Source organism: Clytia hemisphaerica, unplaced genomic scaffold (genome assembly GCF_902728285.1).
Source record: "Clytia hemisphaerica strain Z4C2 unplaced genomic scaffold, Clytia hemisphaerica genome assembly, whole genome shotgun sequence".
In the NCBI taxonomy this organism is placed as follows: Eukaryota; Metazoa; Cnidaria; class Hydrozoa; order Leptothecata; family Clytiidae; genus Clytia; species Clytia hemisphaerica.
The window spans coordinates 630,967-648,428 of NW_027103650.1; the positions used below are offsets into that span (position 1 = coordinate 630,967).

The 17,462-nt window shown below is 36.4% G+C and overlaps 1 protein-coding gene across 2 annotated transcripts in view; it reads left to right on the forward strand.

Moving 5' to 3' along the window:
- LOC136803114 (uncharacterized) overlaps window positions 1–16,586 on the forward strand; it is a 39,491-nt gene extending 22,905 nt beyond the window's left edge. Inside the window, exons 6-18 of one of the 2 annotated variants that reach the window (XM_067059866.1) lie at window positions 2,694–2,740; window positions 3,252–3,322; window positions 3,607–4,134; window positions 4,899–6,921; window positions 7,211–7,837; window positions 8,095–8,282; window positions 8,557–8,714; window positions 8,971–9,112; window positions 11,948–12,094; window positions 13,628–15,215; window positions 15,519–15,554; window positions 15,740–15,801; window positions 16,157–16,586. In XM_067059866.1, coding sequence (XP_066915967.1) covers window positions 3,262–3,322; window positions 3,607–4,134; window positions 4,899–6,921; window positions 7,211–7,837; window positions 8,095–8,282; window positions 8,557–8,714; window positions 8,971–9,112; window positions 11,948–12,094; window positions 13,628–15,215; window positions 15,519–15,554; window positions 15,740–15,801; window positions 16,157–16,407 — 5,811 coding nt within the window. In that variant the 5' untranslated portion in view covers window positions 2,694–2,740; window positions 3,252–3,261 and the 3' untranslated portion in view covers window positions 16,408–16,586. Of the gene's footprint in view, window positions 1–2,693; window positions 2,741–3,251; window positions 3,323–3,606; window positions 4,135–4,898; window positions 6,922–7,210; window positions 7,838–8,094; window positions 8,283–8,556; window positions 8,715–8,970; window positions 9,113–11,947; window positions 12,095–13,627; window positions 15,216–15,518; window positions 15,555–15,739; window positions 15,802–16,156 lie in introns of those variants that run through there. The other variant, XM_067059867.1, reaches the window with a different exon arrangement.
- Window positions 16,587–17,462: the final 876 nt, after the last annotated feature.

Sequence of the window (17,462 nt, forward strand, 5' to 3'; positions counted from 1 at the left end):
ATTCCACTTATCCATAATTGATAAAGATTTCAGGGACGAAGAGCAGTAAACAGTCTATCCAGTTGATTCACAAGAAGAAAGTGTTTCTATTCAAAAGTGTGAAAGTGTCTTTCAATTATTGAATGATGAGGAAGATTCAAAATCTAAAATTTAACATCTTTAACCGTTATTTGTCGCGTGGTCAGTTGTTTTAATTAATTGTAAAATTGCATATGAAATTGGATGGAAACGCTCTTAGCTGTTTGAATTTTTTTTTTTGCTATTCTGTAACGTTTTAAAGTTCAATTGTTTGGTAGAATATTTTGGAGAGCTTTTTATATTCTCAATCGAAAACCTCCCTAAACTCTGTTGCACTCATCGCAGTTGAGACACTCGGAATCTAAACCCTCCTTCCAAGAAAGAAAAGCGACTTTATGTATCGGAGGATAAAGAGGACGACGGTAAATGAAGTCGATGCGAAACAAAGTCAACAGTTGATGTACGGCTCTATATTAGGCCAGCGTCCGAGGTTCAGAAAAGGCCTTAAAATAGTTTTCGTAGGGCACCCCTTAGATCAGGGCAAATTTTTGATATGATGCTCCTAATAGGGTGTAGAATTGACAAAAAAAATTTGCCCTTCGAATCTCCTGCAGGGTCCCCCCTTTACTAACGGTTTTTTCGAAGTCTGAAAATCAAATATCTGATGGTACCAACTGATTCAGCTTGAAAAGTAGATAAAGAAAATGGGGTTATTTTTTAAGTCTCGACCACCTGGTGCCGAGAAATGGCATTTTTAAGGCGAAAAATCGACGTTTTGGGTGTTTTCCGATGACGTCAGCATTTTCCTAGGAGCATTTTCAGAAAAAATCATTCCCACGGCTGGATAGCCCTGAATTAGTAGTATCCAAAAGTAGTATCGTTTGTTAATTTTCTATGTCTAAATCTCGAGATAATTCATCAAATGCATCAGGTATTTGACTTTCAGACTTCGAAAAAACCGTTGATAAGTTCTATCGATTAACTAAAAATCGATTCACTCGAAAACTGCAGGAGATTCGAAGGGATAATTTTTTTGTCAATTCTACACCCTATTAGGAACATCCTATCAAAAATTTGCCCTGATCTAAGGGGTGCCCTACGAAGTGACACAATTCACTACCTCGGCCGCTGGTCTATATAGCCTTTGCTCTAAATAGACAACGGTATTTTGGTGTTTTTTTACCGTTGTCGAGCAAAGTGGACGGCGATTTCGGCTCCTTGTCCTCAGGATTTCTTATTTTCCAAACTGTAATTTGTAGACACTTTTAAGGTGACCAAACAAACAAAGTTTTTACTTTTGATCTGCGGAAATTCGATTTGCAAAGCTAGGCCCAAATTATTTGTTTGAATTTGAGGAGTATACGTTTTTTAAACGTAGGTCAATAGTTTTTGAGTTTTTGTATTTTACGAGTATTTAGGTGGACATTTTTTTAGATCCAACCAATATGCTTCGAAAATTCGACCTACGGGATCAAACATTTTTCAACCTGCATTAAAACGAAATTTGGGGTAGATACATCAAATCTAACCCCACCCAAGGAAAACGGTTTAGAGTCATGAGAGTTTAGTTACATCGGAGAGTCCCACTAAAGTGGAACCCATCAAGCATGACTAATTTCCTTTATGATCGTTTAAGGTACGGGTCGATAGGTTTATAGCAATATTTTTCGAATGGTTTGGGTATAAATTCAAGTATTAAACTGTACCAAGCATACTTAGTGTTTTTGTTGCACTGCTATCTTTGCCATCACATGTCATTTGTCACGACAATAAGATTAATTGCTTTTGAACCGAGACGGTTTTGAATCAAAGATAAGAGACAAAAGCCATTATAGTATGAGTTGTTGAAATTTCTTGGATATTGTAAAATGAAGTGTTGTGTTTAAGGAAGGTGCTAGTAAATAATATATATTAGTTGATGCTAGTTGAGACATCTTGAAATCTTGTTGACTTTTTCAAAATGCAGATTTCGACTGCAGGCTGGCAGTCATTTTTGTAATTTATACTTTACTAAATGAATTTCTTACTGTATATAAATTGATGTAATATTTGATGTGGCTGGTGAGCGTTTCATCGGTTTCAACAGCTGATGACACCGAGTTTAATTCAAGAGCTTTTGGTATTCAATATCTTGCTTATCATGTATTTTTAAGATAAAGTAGGGGTTGGTCGATTAATTTTCTTTATCAAGGAACTTATTTTAGAAACTAGTTTGTTTACTTACGGTTTATGGAGGCCTTGGCAACAGACGGTTAGAGACTTACCACTCTTAAAATCTAATCCAGTGATCCGTTAGAGGAGGGACTGAGCTCTCACATGTTTTGGTGAATAATCGATTGCTATGCCAATATAACGTATCATCAGAACGTTGCTTTGTACACTAGAAATCTCGCAGAAAAAAGTTTCATCAAGCACTAACAATGCCCTTATTCTCTTCTAACCTTGAGTTTGATATAGAAAGAGATGCTGCATCCTTGTGTTAGGTTACCTCTTTTGTTTTGAATTTGATTTGTTTAAATGCGGTACCCGGGACACGGGTATTAAGCAAAGTAGAGAGGTATTCTGTTGAGTTTGCAAGCATGTGTGCGTGAAATGCCACACATCATTGTCACTCTCTTAGTTCTATAATATTGGAGATGTATGACGTGCTTTATTTCCTTTTGTTTCATTTACAGCAAGAAAATGAAAGATTACGATGACTGACTCAATCTCACGAGTAAAAGTACGTACAACGTCTTATAAAACAGTTCGTGTTATATTGCTCACAGACTGCAGAATGTTTCGACTTTGCTTGCTTGTTTGTTTCTGTGTTTTACATAACAAACCATTCTGATTGAATTTCTCTCTCGATACAAAATCGGATTTGTTCGGGGCTCACGATAAAAAAGGAAGCTCTTTGAAGATTAATTCGAAATCGGTATTTTGTCCTATATCTGTTTTTGAGATTAGTATTATGTAAAGAATTTCAAAGCCTTCTCTTTTAAAGCTGGGAAAATATAAAGGTGGAGACCGTTTGTTGTTTCACTAAATTGGGAATAAGATTAATTTTCGTCTCATTTTAATTTTTTTCAATATAAATCTGAATCTGAAAACATTTACTTGCGACCTGGTCCAAGCTTAGGGTCGCTGGACGCTTGATTCTTTATGGTATTAAAGGTCGTCAGAGCTATTTTCAAACAATGTACGACGGGCCAGTTGTTTCTAATGTATTACTTTCTCTCATATTTTTCCAGTTTTCGAGCAATGAAAAGAATAATACAATGGATCATTCTGGTCGTCTCTTCAGCTATCACTCTGGTGGATGGTGAGTGCTTGAATCTCTTTCCTTTAATTTTCAACTTATGTTTTGTTTGGATAGAACCCAACCTTACCGACTGTTATCATTGATCAGTAAATTTCAAATAAAATTCCTGTCCAACTTTAGTTCTTGAAACAAAGCTGCAATTTTGGTGAGACTTTGTTCCTAAGTCTGTGTCGTGGTGTGAATGAAGGCTACAGAAACTCCGTAAATCAGTGAGATTTATCTAGCGATACTTAACCTCACTGTTTCATTGTCGAATAATTATTTTCAACTCTTTGCATTTCTAGGAGGTGGTGTGATTGGATGTAGTGCGCAAATCAAAGAACAATCAATTACTCACTCACCACACCCAATTCGTGGTCTGAATGTTTTTTTCACAGAGTACGGTTTTTACAATTACGATGGGTGCTCCGAGGATTACGTCCTTGCCCCTATAGATGGCATCTACATGATTTCCGCTAGCCTTGTGGTAGAGCAAACATCTTCTGGGCTAGATAACTCAATTGTCAAATTTTATTTAGCTGAGGAGCACAAATCGTCATCTTTGTATTGTGTGGCCTACGAAGAGATCGACTCTCGGACACAATCCATGTCCGTAGCATGCTTTGTAAGACTGCAATTACATACTAAGCTGGACATTATAATTGAAAATGGGAAAGGACTGAAGCTTTTATCATGGTCTACAGTGTCGATTCAATATATGGGAACCAGTGGAGTTGTACCAGCATTGATCCTTCCTATAACTGATATTACAAGAGCCAAGAATGGAAGCTGGTCAATTAGAAGTACAAGAGGTCATTTGAACTCATTAGGAGGTAAGTAAACTTCTCATGTTTTTCAATAACCTATCATCCCTTCTTCACAATCCATTGAGGAGTATTTCTATCTGCTAATCATATTTTAAAAACGGTCGAAATTAGCGTCGACGTCAGTAAGAGCCTGTTTGAAAAGAGCCGATAAGTTATGACATGGCCACATTAGGGCAAAACAGGTCAAAGGGATACTCTGTTCCCTATTAAAAATGAGCTGTACAAATCGTAATGTTTTGGTTGTTCATTTACTGGTCAGTTCTACTTTAATGAACGTCAAATTTCATATTTCACATTTGAAACCCAAACTTGCATTCTCTTCAAGTAGACTTATGTAATTCCCATTCATTGAATGAAAGAAATGGTTTTGAATAAAGAAGGTGGGGAAAGTTTCCACTTCAATGACTTAGTTTGAGGGATGTATTTGTGGTTGTGTTGTCGTAAGTGATCCATCTATAAATGGTTTAATCAGTAATTAATTAAAAACGATTGATTCATCGTGAAATTACACCACAATGGTCGATTCAGTGTTGAAATAGTTTTCCATTTTAATTGCTTACAAACTCTTCATCGTGACCTATTGATTATTCGACTTCTTTAAAATAGCCCCTACATTCCTACGTCAAAAAAGTAGGGGTCAGATTTATGGATAAACACTATTTTTATGATCAGCCTTGACATCTTCATCCTTTGACTTTAAAGCCCATAAGCTAAAATAGATTTTTTTGGCCAAATTACCAGCTTTTCAACATCCTTCCATTCGATTTTAGTTCTCCGACAGGCAAACCGAATCGAAGTACCATGCGATGGACTGTACGCCATTTCTTTCATGTTTTCTTTGCAAGTGAAAACCAGCGATCCAACAACGCTAGATGTTTATTTAAAGGATGAGAAAATTTTCTCCCTCAACGAACGTTACGCGAAAGGAGTGAGGACGATATCATATTTCCGTATCTTTGAACTCCATTCGAAAGACGTTATTGAATTAAAAACGACGGGCGAACAAAATTTAAAAGAAGAATCAACCTTTACTGTAATAAAGATACGAGAGATGGAAGCTGACGTTGCGAGTATTTGCTTGGAACTGAAAAACGGTCAGGAGTATGGGGAACCGGTCATTGAATTCTCTCATGAAAAAACTGTCCATTCTTCCGGCAATCGTGTATCATTTCGTCATAACAGTACAAAACTAAGCATCGATGAAGACGCGCAGTATTTTGTACATGTGCGGGCTTACGGACTGTATCTCGTTTCACTGGATTTAGTTCTAGATCAATCAATCGATTCCGATTTGACGATTACTATTGGTATTACAAGTGAAAAATTTAATGGAGATATTATTCAAAATTCAGGGCTATCTGTTTCACGGACAGGTCTGTCGGCTGTTTCATTAAAAGGTGTTCTAGAGATACCTGCTAATTCTTATTTATCCTTAAAGTTGGATGATAACCAAATCTTAGAAATCAATAATATCAGTCGATTGAGTTTAACACAAGTTCCCGTTCACCTTTTGATAGCTGCCATGGATACCCTTCATGCACCTAAAACCAGGCTTTGTACGAAACCTCATCTTAATTTACGTAACACACCTGTACCTGGCTATGACTTGAACAAGTATACTTTACGGAACGAAACTAAATTCCATGTTCCCGCAGACGGTATCTACTTTGTTCATATTAACCAAACCACTCTCCCCTCTGCGAACCATCCGCTGAATTTAACTTTGTTTCTAACGCATACTCGCAGAGGAAGAGTGTTGAGTACGATCAAACATATCCTCTACCCTGACCACGCTCTCCATCAAGGGTACTTTTCACGCATCGTGGAACTCAAACAAGACGATGAAGTCCAACTCACTACATTGTGTCGAGATGAGCTCATGATCAAAGCTCGTGCTGTTTTTGTCTTTGTTTCAACCTTTACCGGTATCAACTATGAAATATACGATCAAAATTTTACGAACTCAAAATTAAAAACATCTTTACAAAAGAGTGAAAAGACAATTTACCAAATCAAAAGTGAAGGTGTTTATTTGGTGCTCTTTAACCTATTGGCGAGTTTCACTAACATTACCAAGAATGAACCGTTTACCATTAAGATTGTTCGAATTGGTTCAAAGCAAAATATCACTATTGTCAAAGACATTCAGTACATTGACCCTGGTATCATTGGCACCAGTGGCATAGTTTCGTTTTCATGTAAAACCTTTATCAAAATTGGAACACATTCTAAATTCATGACCTCGATTAGTCATGACATTGGCACATATTCGAAAATTTTGAAATTAGAGCATCATTTTTCGTATGTTTTACTAACCAACCCTTTCCACGTAACACAAGGTTTTCGAATGGTTCAATCGTCACAGAAACTTTTCTCTACAGTCAATCGAATGATTGAGCCAGATAACTTCCAAAGTAACGACCTTTATGGTGGTTTCACGTTGAAAGGTACCAAATTGTTCGGACCCCATTTAAAAGTTTCAAAGCGTATGGTATTATTTTATATTGTTTCCGTCACAGTTGAGAAAGTTCGTGGACTGTTTTGGTTAAGTTTTCGTGTGCCGCCTACTCAAGGGAACCGTGCCATCACATCTAAAATTGAAGTGGGAGATCAACAAAAAGTAACTTTGAAAGCTTCCGGACTGCTTTCTGTCAACGTTGGAGAGTCAGTTTTCTTCGCCATTCGAAGTGACGTTGAGCAGAATTTGATTCTTTCGCATTGTGTCTGGTCAGTGATGGAATTCACGCAGTCTGATGGTAAAGATTACAAAGAGTTCATGCACCATAAAGTGAGGTAGGTTTTGGTTCTCGTCAAAATCCTTGTGAAGTATCTTCATTTGTATTGAGAAGAAAAATTGATGGATATTGACTGTTTATGGATTATTTTTCATTGGCTATCGAACTGTCATCTACGTCATCTAAATCAAATGAAGAATAATTTAAAGAAGGTTCGATAAAGAGTAAAGAAATCTTAGAATACTTGACATTGAAATTTCTCTCTTATTTTAACACTTTCAAGAGGACAGTTTAGCATCCCCTTTTGACCTTGTATCCTGTGAGAATGACAAACTTTTTCATTTTAGTGACATTAACCAGGAGCATTCCAGTTACTTCACCGTCAACCGGTCGTCTATACAACAACTCTCCACGTCAAACGAAGTGAGCTTCAAATCCGGTACAGAACTCTCCTCCAATTTAGAAGATGGAAAGCAGTTGGAAACGTACTCCGTTCATTCCGAGACCAAGGAATTGGTTGCTCCTTCAATCACGTTATCTGGCAAAGAAATGAGCAACGCTGAGATGTTGATCGTTGAGACCACCAGTGATCAGAAAAATTCACCACTAACAATTCAACTGGATGAGCAGAACAATTCCCACCGTTTCAATATTGGCCAATCGCGTCTCTTCTTGGTGAAGCTGAACCAATCAGAAGAGGTCATTTTCAAGGCACCTTCAAACGAAACTAAATTTAAAGTATCAACTGTCTATGAAAGGCTACCATCGTTTTCAGCAATTCTACCAAAAACAATTCCCCTTTATATTAACCAATCAGAACACGTGCGTGTGAATGGATGGTCAACTTTATTACCAGGTTTCTATGACGATAGTGAAGGCTTTAGTGAGGGAAATGGAATGTACATCACTACTAGCAATGGTTTTTTTATGGTGCAAATCAGTTTGTTGCTTGATCGAGATTATTCCAAAGAACAGTGAGTAATTTTTATAAAGATATCCGTTATCAGTTGGCACACCTCAACACTTGATGCAAATCTAATTCCTACTAGCTATGCTAGATACTTTAAAGACCATGTTGCCTTCATTTTGTAATACTTTGTTAAAAAGATGCGGGCTTTCCATTACTTTTCTTCCCCAATCTCGGAGAGTCAACTCAAAGAAGGCCAAAAACTGTATCCAAGCCCTTGAGTGTCCGCTTTTTATCTATGATTACCATTTGACTACATTTTAGATGTTCCCTGGTTGTTGGTCTGGATAAAGAAATCGTTTGGCGACGTATGTTGACATCCAATCAAATTATCTTCAATGACGTAATGTGGTTTTTAAAAGATTCAGCCATCCAATGCTTGTTGACGTGTCGTCATGGAAACATGGCTGTCAAAATTTTGTCTGGATCCCTATTCTCCGTCATGATGCTAGGTATATAAACCCTTTTGCCCTCTTTTTGACAATGATAAGGTATTTGTGTATATCGTTAACAAATGATGTGGCGTCAAATTTGACGAAGTGCTATGACTACGGTTGAAACCAAACTAGGCTTCGTCCAGTTCCTCAGGTTGTAAGATTATTTGTCGGTGTAGTATGATTAACAGAAAGAATTCTAATCATGACTTTTATATTCAAGTTGTTGACGTTCTGAGTTTTGGGTAACTCTGACCTTTACATCAACTCCCTACCTTTTGTGTTTTCATAGATGCGAGACCGACATTGAAAGATGTTTGCATGGAAGATCGTTTGGTGATGAGTGAAAGTAACGAACAAGTGTTGACGCAAGTTCAATCCACTTTCCAAATGACTTGCCACAACAGTCAATACTTGATGGCGGATTTCATTTGGACCAAGAACGGAGAGGTAATTAGTAAGCCCATTATATCCAGCAGAAGTACGTAACGCTTGGTATTGCCAATGAATGCTGCTCTATGTTTCTCAGTATCTATTCATCAACAATCAGACCTATGAATTAAAAAAAACTCCTAAAAAAGAGGCTAAAATGGGTGTTCGAATTTTTTGGAATGCTACTGACAGGTTTGTCGATCTGATTTTGCAACATTAAATTCTTTAATTATAAAATATCAAACTTTAATACATATCTTTTGCTTCTTTTTAGATCGTACAAAGGACGAACGGTGAACGAATCAGTACGTTGAAATTCGGTCGACTATCTTCGAAAGACAAAGGGTGTTACCAGTGTATAATGACACGTGGTAAACAAAGAATGACATCAAATGGCGTGCACCTTATCATCATAGGTCAGTAATCTCCAAAGTTAACATAAGTTTATCAGTTAGTACAGTAGAGTCTCTTTAACTCGAACCTCTAGAATTCGAATATGTCCTTAACTGGAACAAGTTTTTGTGTACAGGAAATCCACAAAGTTTGTAAAAATGTGTTGATGTTGGTGATATAGTGTTGTGAATTAATGATGTTTAAACTGTAGAAATAAATAATAAAAGTATATGAATATTGTGTTTACAAGTCTAAGTTCTAAAATGTCTAAGTCTGATTGAAAAAGTTCTAAATTAAAATATAGGCTTGAATGAAATACTGACTCTGTAAATCATATGTCACAGGCAAGGCTCCAACCTTTCAGTGTTTACTGAGAGAACAAAACAAAAGATGGCCACCTGAAAGCAAAAACGAAATGACTACCAAAAGATAAAAACAAAAACATGAAACCTACTAGGTAGCCAATGTAAAAATTACTATCAGTGAATTGACTGTTGATTGAACATGGATACAAAAAAATGAATTGATTTTAGAATTAGAGCCTTATGCTTAAGATGACTTGAAGCCATTATGGCTCGTCAGCATGACAGGACACAAAATGGTAGCTCCGAGGTGTGTCTGTAGCGAGGCCTTCACAGTGAATAAGAAAAATTGAATAAATCATCGAGCTCGTTCTTTAATTTAAACAAGCGACCTGCTTTAATTTTTTATTTACAAGAAACATTAAAAATGCATTGGACGAGAAAACATTTTAATCGAATATGTGACCACTGTGATTAAATGTCATATGAATTGTGATTCAATGTCATATGAATAACTATGATATGATAACCCATCGATATCTAAAACTTGGTGTAGTTCAAAGCCAGTTCAAAATCGTAAAGACCTTGATCTACATCAGTTAAATAGATCAAAGTTTTCCCTGAATGTTGGTCTTTATGAAGGAAAGTGGGTTGATAGCCTTCGCTGAGTTTCTCTTTAAACCATTTCATAGCCACTGAACACTCCTTATCGTCGAAAAATCTATACGTACTTTTTACCTCTTTTTTATATTGTAATAAATGTTGTTTATACTCTTTCGTAAACACCACGTAATAGCATGAACCGTAAAGTGATCCGTAAAAAGAACTTAAAATGCTTCTCGACTTTAGCGTTATTTCCTCTATTTCTGTCATCATAGCCCCATAAAATGGATCTCTAATAGTTCTACAGCTGTATTGTATAAATTCGTCTTTCGACATTATAAAGAAGAATCCAGTTTTCGGGTCACCGTTGATCGGATTGCCCGCCTTCCTTACTATATCTTGTGGGATGGACAATTTCGGATAATATTCCACAAATGCATTCACTTTCATTCCATTCTTCTTCATTTTTTCGTCCATCTGCTGTTTCACTTCAGATAACTTGTGATAACCGTAGTTATAAAATTGTTCGGCTGTACTTTCTTCATAAGTAACCAAGAAAAAGGATTCGGCATCCACTAATGCTGCAACAGTCTTCCCCTCACTTTTCTTTTCGTTGACATCTTTCACTATGTTTGCAACATCATCAATGTAATTCATTCCATTCTCATGCGTCTTGTTTATGATTGAATAGGATAACGTCTTCCTCGGCTCGTTTTGCTTTCCAAATATTCCATCGTAGAGCATACTCATGACTGAATATGACGACTTTTTACCTGAATCACTCTGCTTTGCAAATATTCCTGACCATTTACCATTAGACGATGTAAAATGCATAAGTGAGCCGTTATGTCCATTTATGAAGTCAGAAATGTGATCGTATTTTCTGGGATGTGGATAAGACTCAAAAGTCGATGTAGGAGAGCCAAAAACAGGTGATCTTGATGGAGTGCGGAACCATGAAGACTTATCGAGAAGGTGTAGTGTGAATTGGCCTCCCTCTCCATTGCTACTGTCCACTGCAGTATTACAATAAGGCGTAGCTGCTAAAACAAAGATGTTTGCTAACTTCATTGATGTACAAATATCTGCCCATTGCCCACTATAACACGTGTCAATGACGAAAAGTAGTTTAAATGAACGAGATGGCATTTGATTGAGTATCTCTTGAAAGGTTAATGTTCCATCATGGAAACACCAATCACCAGTTGCCTGTTCTCCATGTCCAGTGTAGTAAATAACAGCTGCTGTTTCTGTTCTCTCACATGTAAGAAATAGATCTCGGATTTTCAATATTGCATCCTTTTTCGTTATCTGTAAATCAAGAACATAACTATGTAGTTCTAAATTATGCTTTGTTAAAGCTTGTGCCATATTGTTTATATCTTTGATGATGCCATGTTGATATTTTCCACTTTTTTGGGTTGATCTTCGATCAGAAATCTTGATATTCTTTGGAGGGTCCACTGCCCCTCCCAATAGGAGCCATTTTGTTTTAAATTCTACAAATGGATTCCACTTGTCCCAATTTTTGAGATGATTAATACCTTGAGATAAAGCACAACCTGCGTGTTCAACCATTACTTTAAAAGATAAACCATCATTTTATGAGCTTTTTAACTTCTAATAAAGTCTACTAAAGTAAAGAGAATATACATCAAAAACAATTATTGACAAAAAAGGATGTCAAAATGTTTATGAAGTGGTTCTGGTTGTTGTTTCAAGAAAAAATAAAACCAATAGCAACAAGGACAAAAGACATCAAGCTGTTTACACCACAGGCCTTTTTATAAAAGAAAAAAATTATTTATAAGACCAAGCTTGTATACGAACCCTTGAATACACTTCTTCACAAGCCTTTGAAACAGTGTTGGATGGATAATCACGGGCCCATATTTCATCGATTTAAGAAAAAGTATATGTTATCATTAGTAACTCTTTCAACATTTTTTTTAGATCCAAGACCGCAAACGAAGTTGTCTAGCCGGGAGATTTACATCGATGAAGGAACTATATCTGATCCTATGGTAGCCTGGATACAAGTAGCTGCTTACAATGTCACGTCCAATTCGCGAGCTCTAGTCAACCTCACCATTGTCGAAGGTAGGAATTTTATGGACGTTTTACCAGATTTCTAAGAGAAGACTTAACAGGCAGGGGGCTAAGATACCGGATTGTGTGAAAACACATACAGCACCTGACCCCGAGAATGTAGGTGAAATTTGAATCAGACCTGAGAGATGTAGATTTGCATTTAAAAAAATATTGAATAGTTCAAACGAAATTTTGAACTCCCAAAATCCTTTCCCAGGGGTTAGTTTCATTACTTTTGATAGATAGGCTAAGGGGTAGGCTAATTTTTTTGGTCCTTGAAGTTGACTCCCATTTTCGTTATAACCCCCAGAATGTAGGTTTGGTTTTATGGCTTTAAATCTAGTAATAGTAAAATGTTGATATTTTTTCGATTGAATTAATTATAACAGGAAATTTTAAAAATATTTTATGCCAAAACAATATTCTAAAGTGCTTTTGTTATTCTGAAAATTGGATTTTTTCGCTTTTTAACCCCCAGAATGTAGGTGAAAAGATTCGGTTGCTGAGAGCGAAATTTCAGTATTCATCGGAAATTTTTGTTCTCTAAGTGAAATTCAAACTTTAGAAATATACTCTGACAAAAAATTAACAAATATATTAATTTTATCGTGTTACAAATGATGAAAAGTAAAAGAAAGGACGAAAAGAAGAGACAAGAAAGTTGTTTTTATTTTGTAGGTTGAAGATTCTGTGTAAAAATATGTGAATAATGTAACAACACCCCTGCCTCACAGCCCCGGTGGAACTTTTCCCACATCGGGTCAAAAATTTCTACTGAACTCCCAATGGGGATAGAAATTCTATTGTTTCAAACTTAGGCAAATTTTCTGATTGGGCTGGGGTCCCAGCGGGTCTGGGACACGTCGTAAAAGCTTAAAATGCCAACATTAATCATCTCTCAGGTAATACTTTCATGTTATGAAAGTACAACAAAAAAGTTTTATATAATTTGACAGACTTTTTATGTCGGGTTATGAAGGCTCCCAAATTGTAGGTCAACTAACCCCAAAAGGTAGGTCAAACTTTTTCGTTAAAATATCTAACTTAGAACAATAAATATTGAAATGGACTATTTTCCCCATTTCTTTAGTTCATTAGGAATAAGAAAATACCGTATCATCATAACTTAATTGCAATAGATTTCGATTTAGAGAGGATTTATTTAAAAAATGTCTCAATTTGAGTAGTATCCAATCAACTTCGATTCAGATTTTTGCCTGAAAAAATCAATTCAAGTTAAAATTTTATGTCTAGAAATAATCAGTTATATGTAACATTTTGCTCTGAAACAACTTTTTATGAAGTTGAACTATCGTTAGGGCTACCATGCTAAAAAATGAGAAACCTACATTCTCGGGGTTTACTACATTCTCGGGGTCAGGTGCTGTAAGTAGGCGTATCGTAGCTTGAAGTTTTATATTTATCATGTTGTTAAATTTTGCTGACTTGCAGCTAGATTATGCAGAAAATCATAGGTTTCTGCTAACCAGAGTATATCTATGATAACTACTAGAAACACAACCTATTTTTTCTTCTTTTCAGGGAATCATGGTAATATGTTTTACTTTTCACCCAGCACCACCATGGCCATCTCATCCTTATACTTTCGTCGTCCGTTGGCCTTCAAACAGAAACGACAATACGACTTGAAATTCACCGCGCACAATGTTGAGTATGATGGCTTACTTGGTGTAGTAACTGACCACATTACAGTAAAAGTTGTCAATCGTAACACACATTTACCAAGGTTTGCATCGCACCCGAAAACTTTGAAGATCAAAGAAAACACACCCATAAACACATTGATGTACACGTTCACAGCAAGCGACCTTGATGTCGCAAACCTGACTTTCAAACTGGTCGATTTCGGAGATGACACATTCCGAATTGATGCTCGATCAGGAAAGCTTTTTGTGAACGCGCCGTTAGACTATGAAGAAAGATCCACACATTATGTACTCGTTGTAGCCTCTGATGGGCTGTACGAGAGCACCACTTCGATGACTATTCAATTATTAAACGAAAATGACAATCCACCTTATTTCGCACAAAGTGAACTCTCGATCAATATCTTTCAACAAGAATCGTTTACTCAACGGGATCTTTTGAAACTTGTAACTGGAGACAAAGACAGAGGAGAAAAAGTTCGAATTGAAATCATTGATGGTAATGAGGGAGAGACTTTTGACGTTCGAAATGACGGCATGCTTTTTCAGAAGAAACCAGTACAAGATGAAAGAACTTTCGATTTGGAACTATCTGCATACGATCAAGGTGGTTTACGAAGTTTGAAAAATGCGAATGTCAAAATCAACGTTGTAAAAAGGAATAAGATCTCACACATAATACCGACAAAAGCTCCAACAAACCCACCGAGGGTCGATCTTTTTAGTAAAGACTTTTACCAAGTTTCAGTTTTTGATGCCATAAAGATCGGAACGAAAGTTTATCAGTTCGGTCCAGACAACTTTAATCCATTACTGAAGTTTCGATTACGGCAAATTAGTTCGATGGAAAAGCCGTACTTCAAAATCACAAACGATGGGACTATAATTTCTCTCAGAAAATTAGACAGGCGGATTTTACCAGAACACGATCTCATCATAAGCGCATGCGTCGAAAATGATTGCCAAGTTTGTCACGTGTCTATTGTTTTGAAGGAAAATCGAAACGCACCACCACGATTCCAGAAACAAACCTACGAAACTTCGATCAATAGAAATGCTAATATTAATTCCCTGATCATAACATTGAAAATTAGGGGTCGATTGATACCTAACCTGAAATACAATGTAATAGGAACAGACAGTGATAAGATTTTCTACAAGCTAGATGGAACGAACTTGGCGCTTCATTTGAACACGACTCTAAATGAAACCGATATAACTAGCATAAGTTTCGATATCGAAATGTATAATGGACTGAACAAGCTCTTAGATAAATGTTCGATAAACATCCGTGTGGTTAAAGGGTCGACGAGAGAAGCCTCGACCCCGCTTATACACATCGTTCACACAGGAGAGGGGGGCTCCAACCACCTACATTGGAAATATGTAGTTCCTTTCACAGCTGTTGTATTGATCGTCTTATTACTTCTCATCATCTTGCTCTTACATAAAAGGGTCAAAAGGTGAGCTTGTTATGTATGCATTAGAATTTATGATATTCATGACGTAATGTCTTCTATGGAAAAACCCCGGTTTTTGCCAGTAGAGGCAAATTTTATACAACTTTTTTCTGGTTTAAATTTGCCACTACTGGCCAAAACCGGGATATTTCGGTAGAAAAAATTACGTCATGAATACAATGGATTGGAGAAATTTAAGTATATTTTGTGGAGGTAACAAAATCTTTTTTCGTCGCTCCAACTGTTGGAGACAAAGAGATGTAGGAGATAGAGTATATTAACAAATGCTTTCTTTTCCTGTTTCAGATCAAAGAAAAAGATAAAACGAATCTCGAACCAACCGTAAGTTTCTTTCATGATATCATTTTTACAGTAAAACCTCCAGTTGACGGACACCTTGGATTAGGAGACAGTTTCATATTCTCCAGCCGTTTCCTAGTCAAATCAATTGATGCGCACCCTCTGTTTAGCTGACAATTTTTTTGTATTGAGATACTGTTTAGAGATTCCTTGCTTTCCTTTTACAGACCGAAATCAAATGCACCGCTATTGGATACATCTCCCTTCTTGACATATTTCACGAAATCTGGTAAGTTTGCTTTTTTTGTTTGCTGTCAATATCTATTTAATTCTATTTATACCAACCTTTTTACAGTTTGACGATCGGGGGGGGGGGGGGGGTTACACCATCCTGCATAACTTTTGAACTAGTTGAGATATTTGTAACAAATCTATGCTGGAGATTAGTAAAATTGATTAAAAAATGACGATGTCACGATATTGATGACGATTTTCATTTTTTTTAATTAAATTTTGAACTATCATATCCCTATCTTAAATATTTTAAAGTATGAAGTAATTTGAATGAATAATTTGAAACTAATTAGTTTTCCTGTAGGAAAAGTTCAAACCCTTTTCGATTTGTTCCTTCTTTCTATTTTCAGCGGAATCGTTAGAAGCCATGATGAATTTCTCATGTGAAACACTCCCATCAGCGCACCACAGTCGCGACGACCTCAACGACAGAGGTAACGAGGGTGATAAACTTGACACAAACTCCCCTCCTCTGCATTCCAACAAAGAACGAGACAAACTTTTACCTTCCAAACAAACGAACGGAAAAGTAGTCCGCTTCGCAAACGGACACATCGACAAACAGATTGATAATACCACAACTACAACCAGTTATGCTTAAACAATCGCTAGTGGATTAACTACTGCTGCCCCTTTTAGTAGGATACTTTCTTTATCACTACAGCTAGGGCTAATTTATAAACTCAACCACTGACTTTCTGTTTTTGATTTTTGATTGAAAATTTGTAAATAGAATATGAATAGAATATTTTTGTTTTTAACCTGTAAGATATATATTACAAAAAGAAATGAAAAGGTTATGGGTCATAATTGCACTCTTAAAGCACGTTTTAACCTAAAGTTCAGTTATGTGAGTGATATTAGAGTTATGATTGCGAATTCTGGGTTTAATTCATCAAGGAAAAATATTCTCATTACAAATGTCGTACAAGATCTTGTACCCAAACTAGCAAGTCCTGTTTTGAATCCTAAAATAGAAAATTTCTCAAATTAGCGTCGATGCCACGTCCATTTTGTCAATATATTTTGTCCACAATTAACCATTGACATGTCAGCTCTTAAAATCAGGTGTTTAGAATTGATCCAAATACAATAATGGGACTGGGAACTAGCCACACTTTGCTATTTTAGTATTTTGAATCCTTTTTCTCAAAATTCTTTTTGTTCGGGATTGTGCTTTGACATGTCAGCTGGCATGATTAGCTATTTAAAAATCATGATAGCCATGTTGGACTGAGAACTAGTCAGAAAACTGATATTTAGAGATTGAATCCCGAAAAGGGGAATTTCCATAATTAGCGTCATGACCACGCCCTTTTGACAAATTCTTTTTGTTCAGGATTGTTCCTTGACATGTCAGCTGGCACAATTTTTTTATTTTAAGTTAATCTATTGTATATTTTTTACAAAGCTTTTTCGAATACCGAATCCTGGACTGGAGCGAATCTACCAAACTAGAGAGAGACAACTTTCGATAGCTGGGATCTTAGGCGCCCGCTATTAAAAGCAAAATATCATAGTAAAAAGATTACGCGAGCAAAGCGAGTACGAAAATCTTTGGGTATTCTTTCTCATTTTTGTTTGAAAACTATTCTAATAATAAGGTGTAAAGAAATTTGTAATCAGCGCCGCCCTTTTGTACCCCTTGTATTTCGG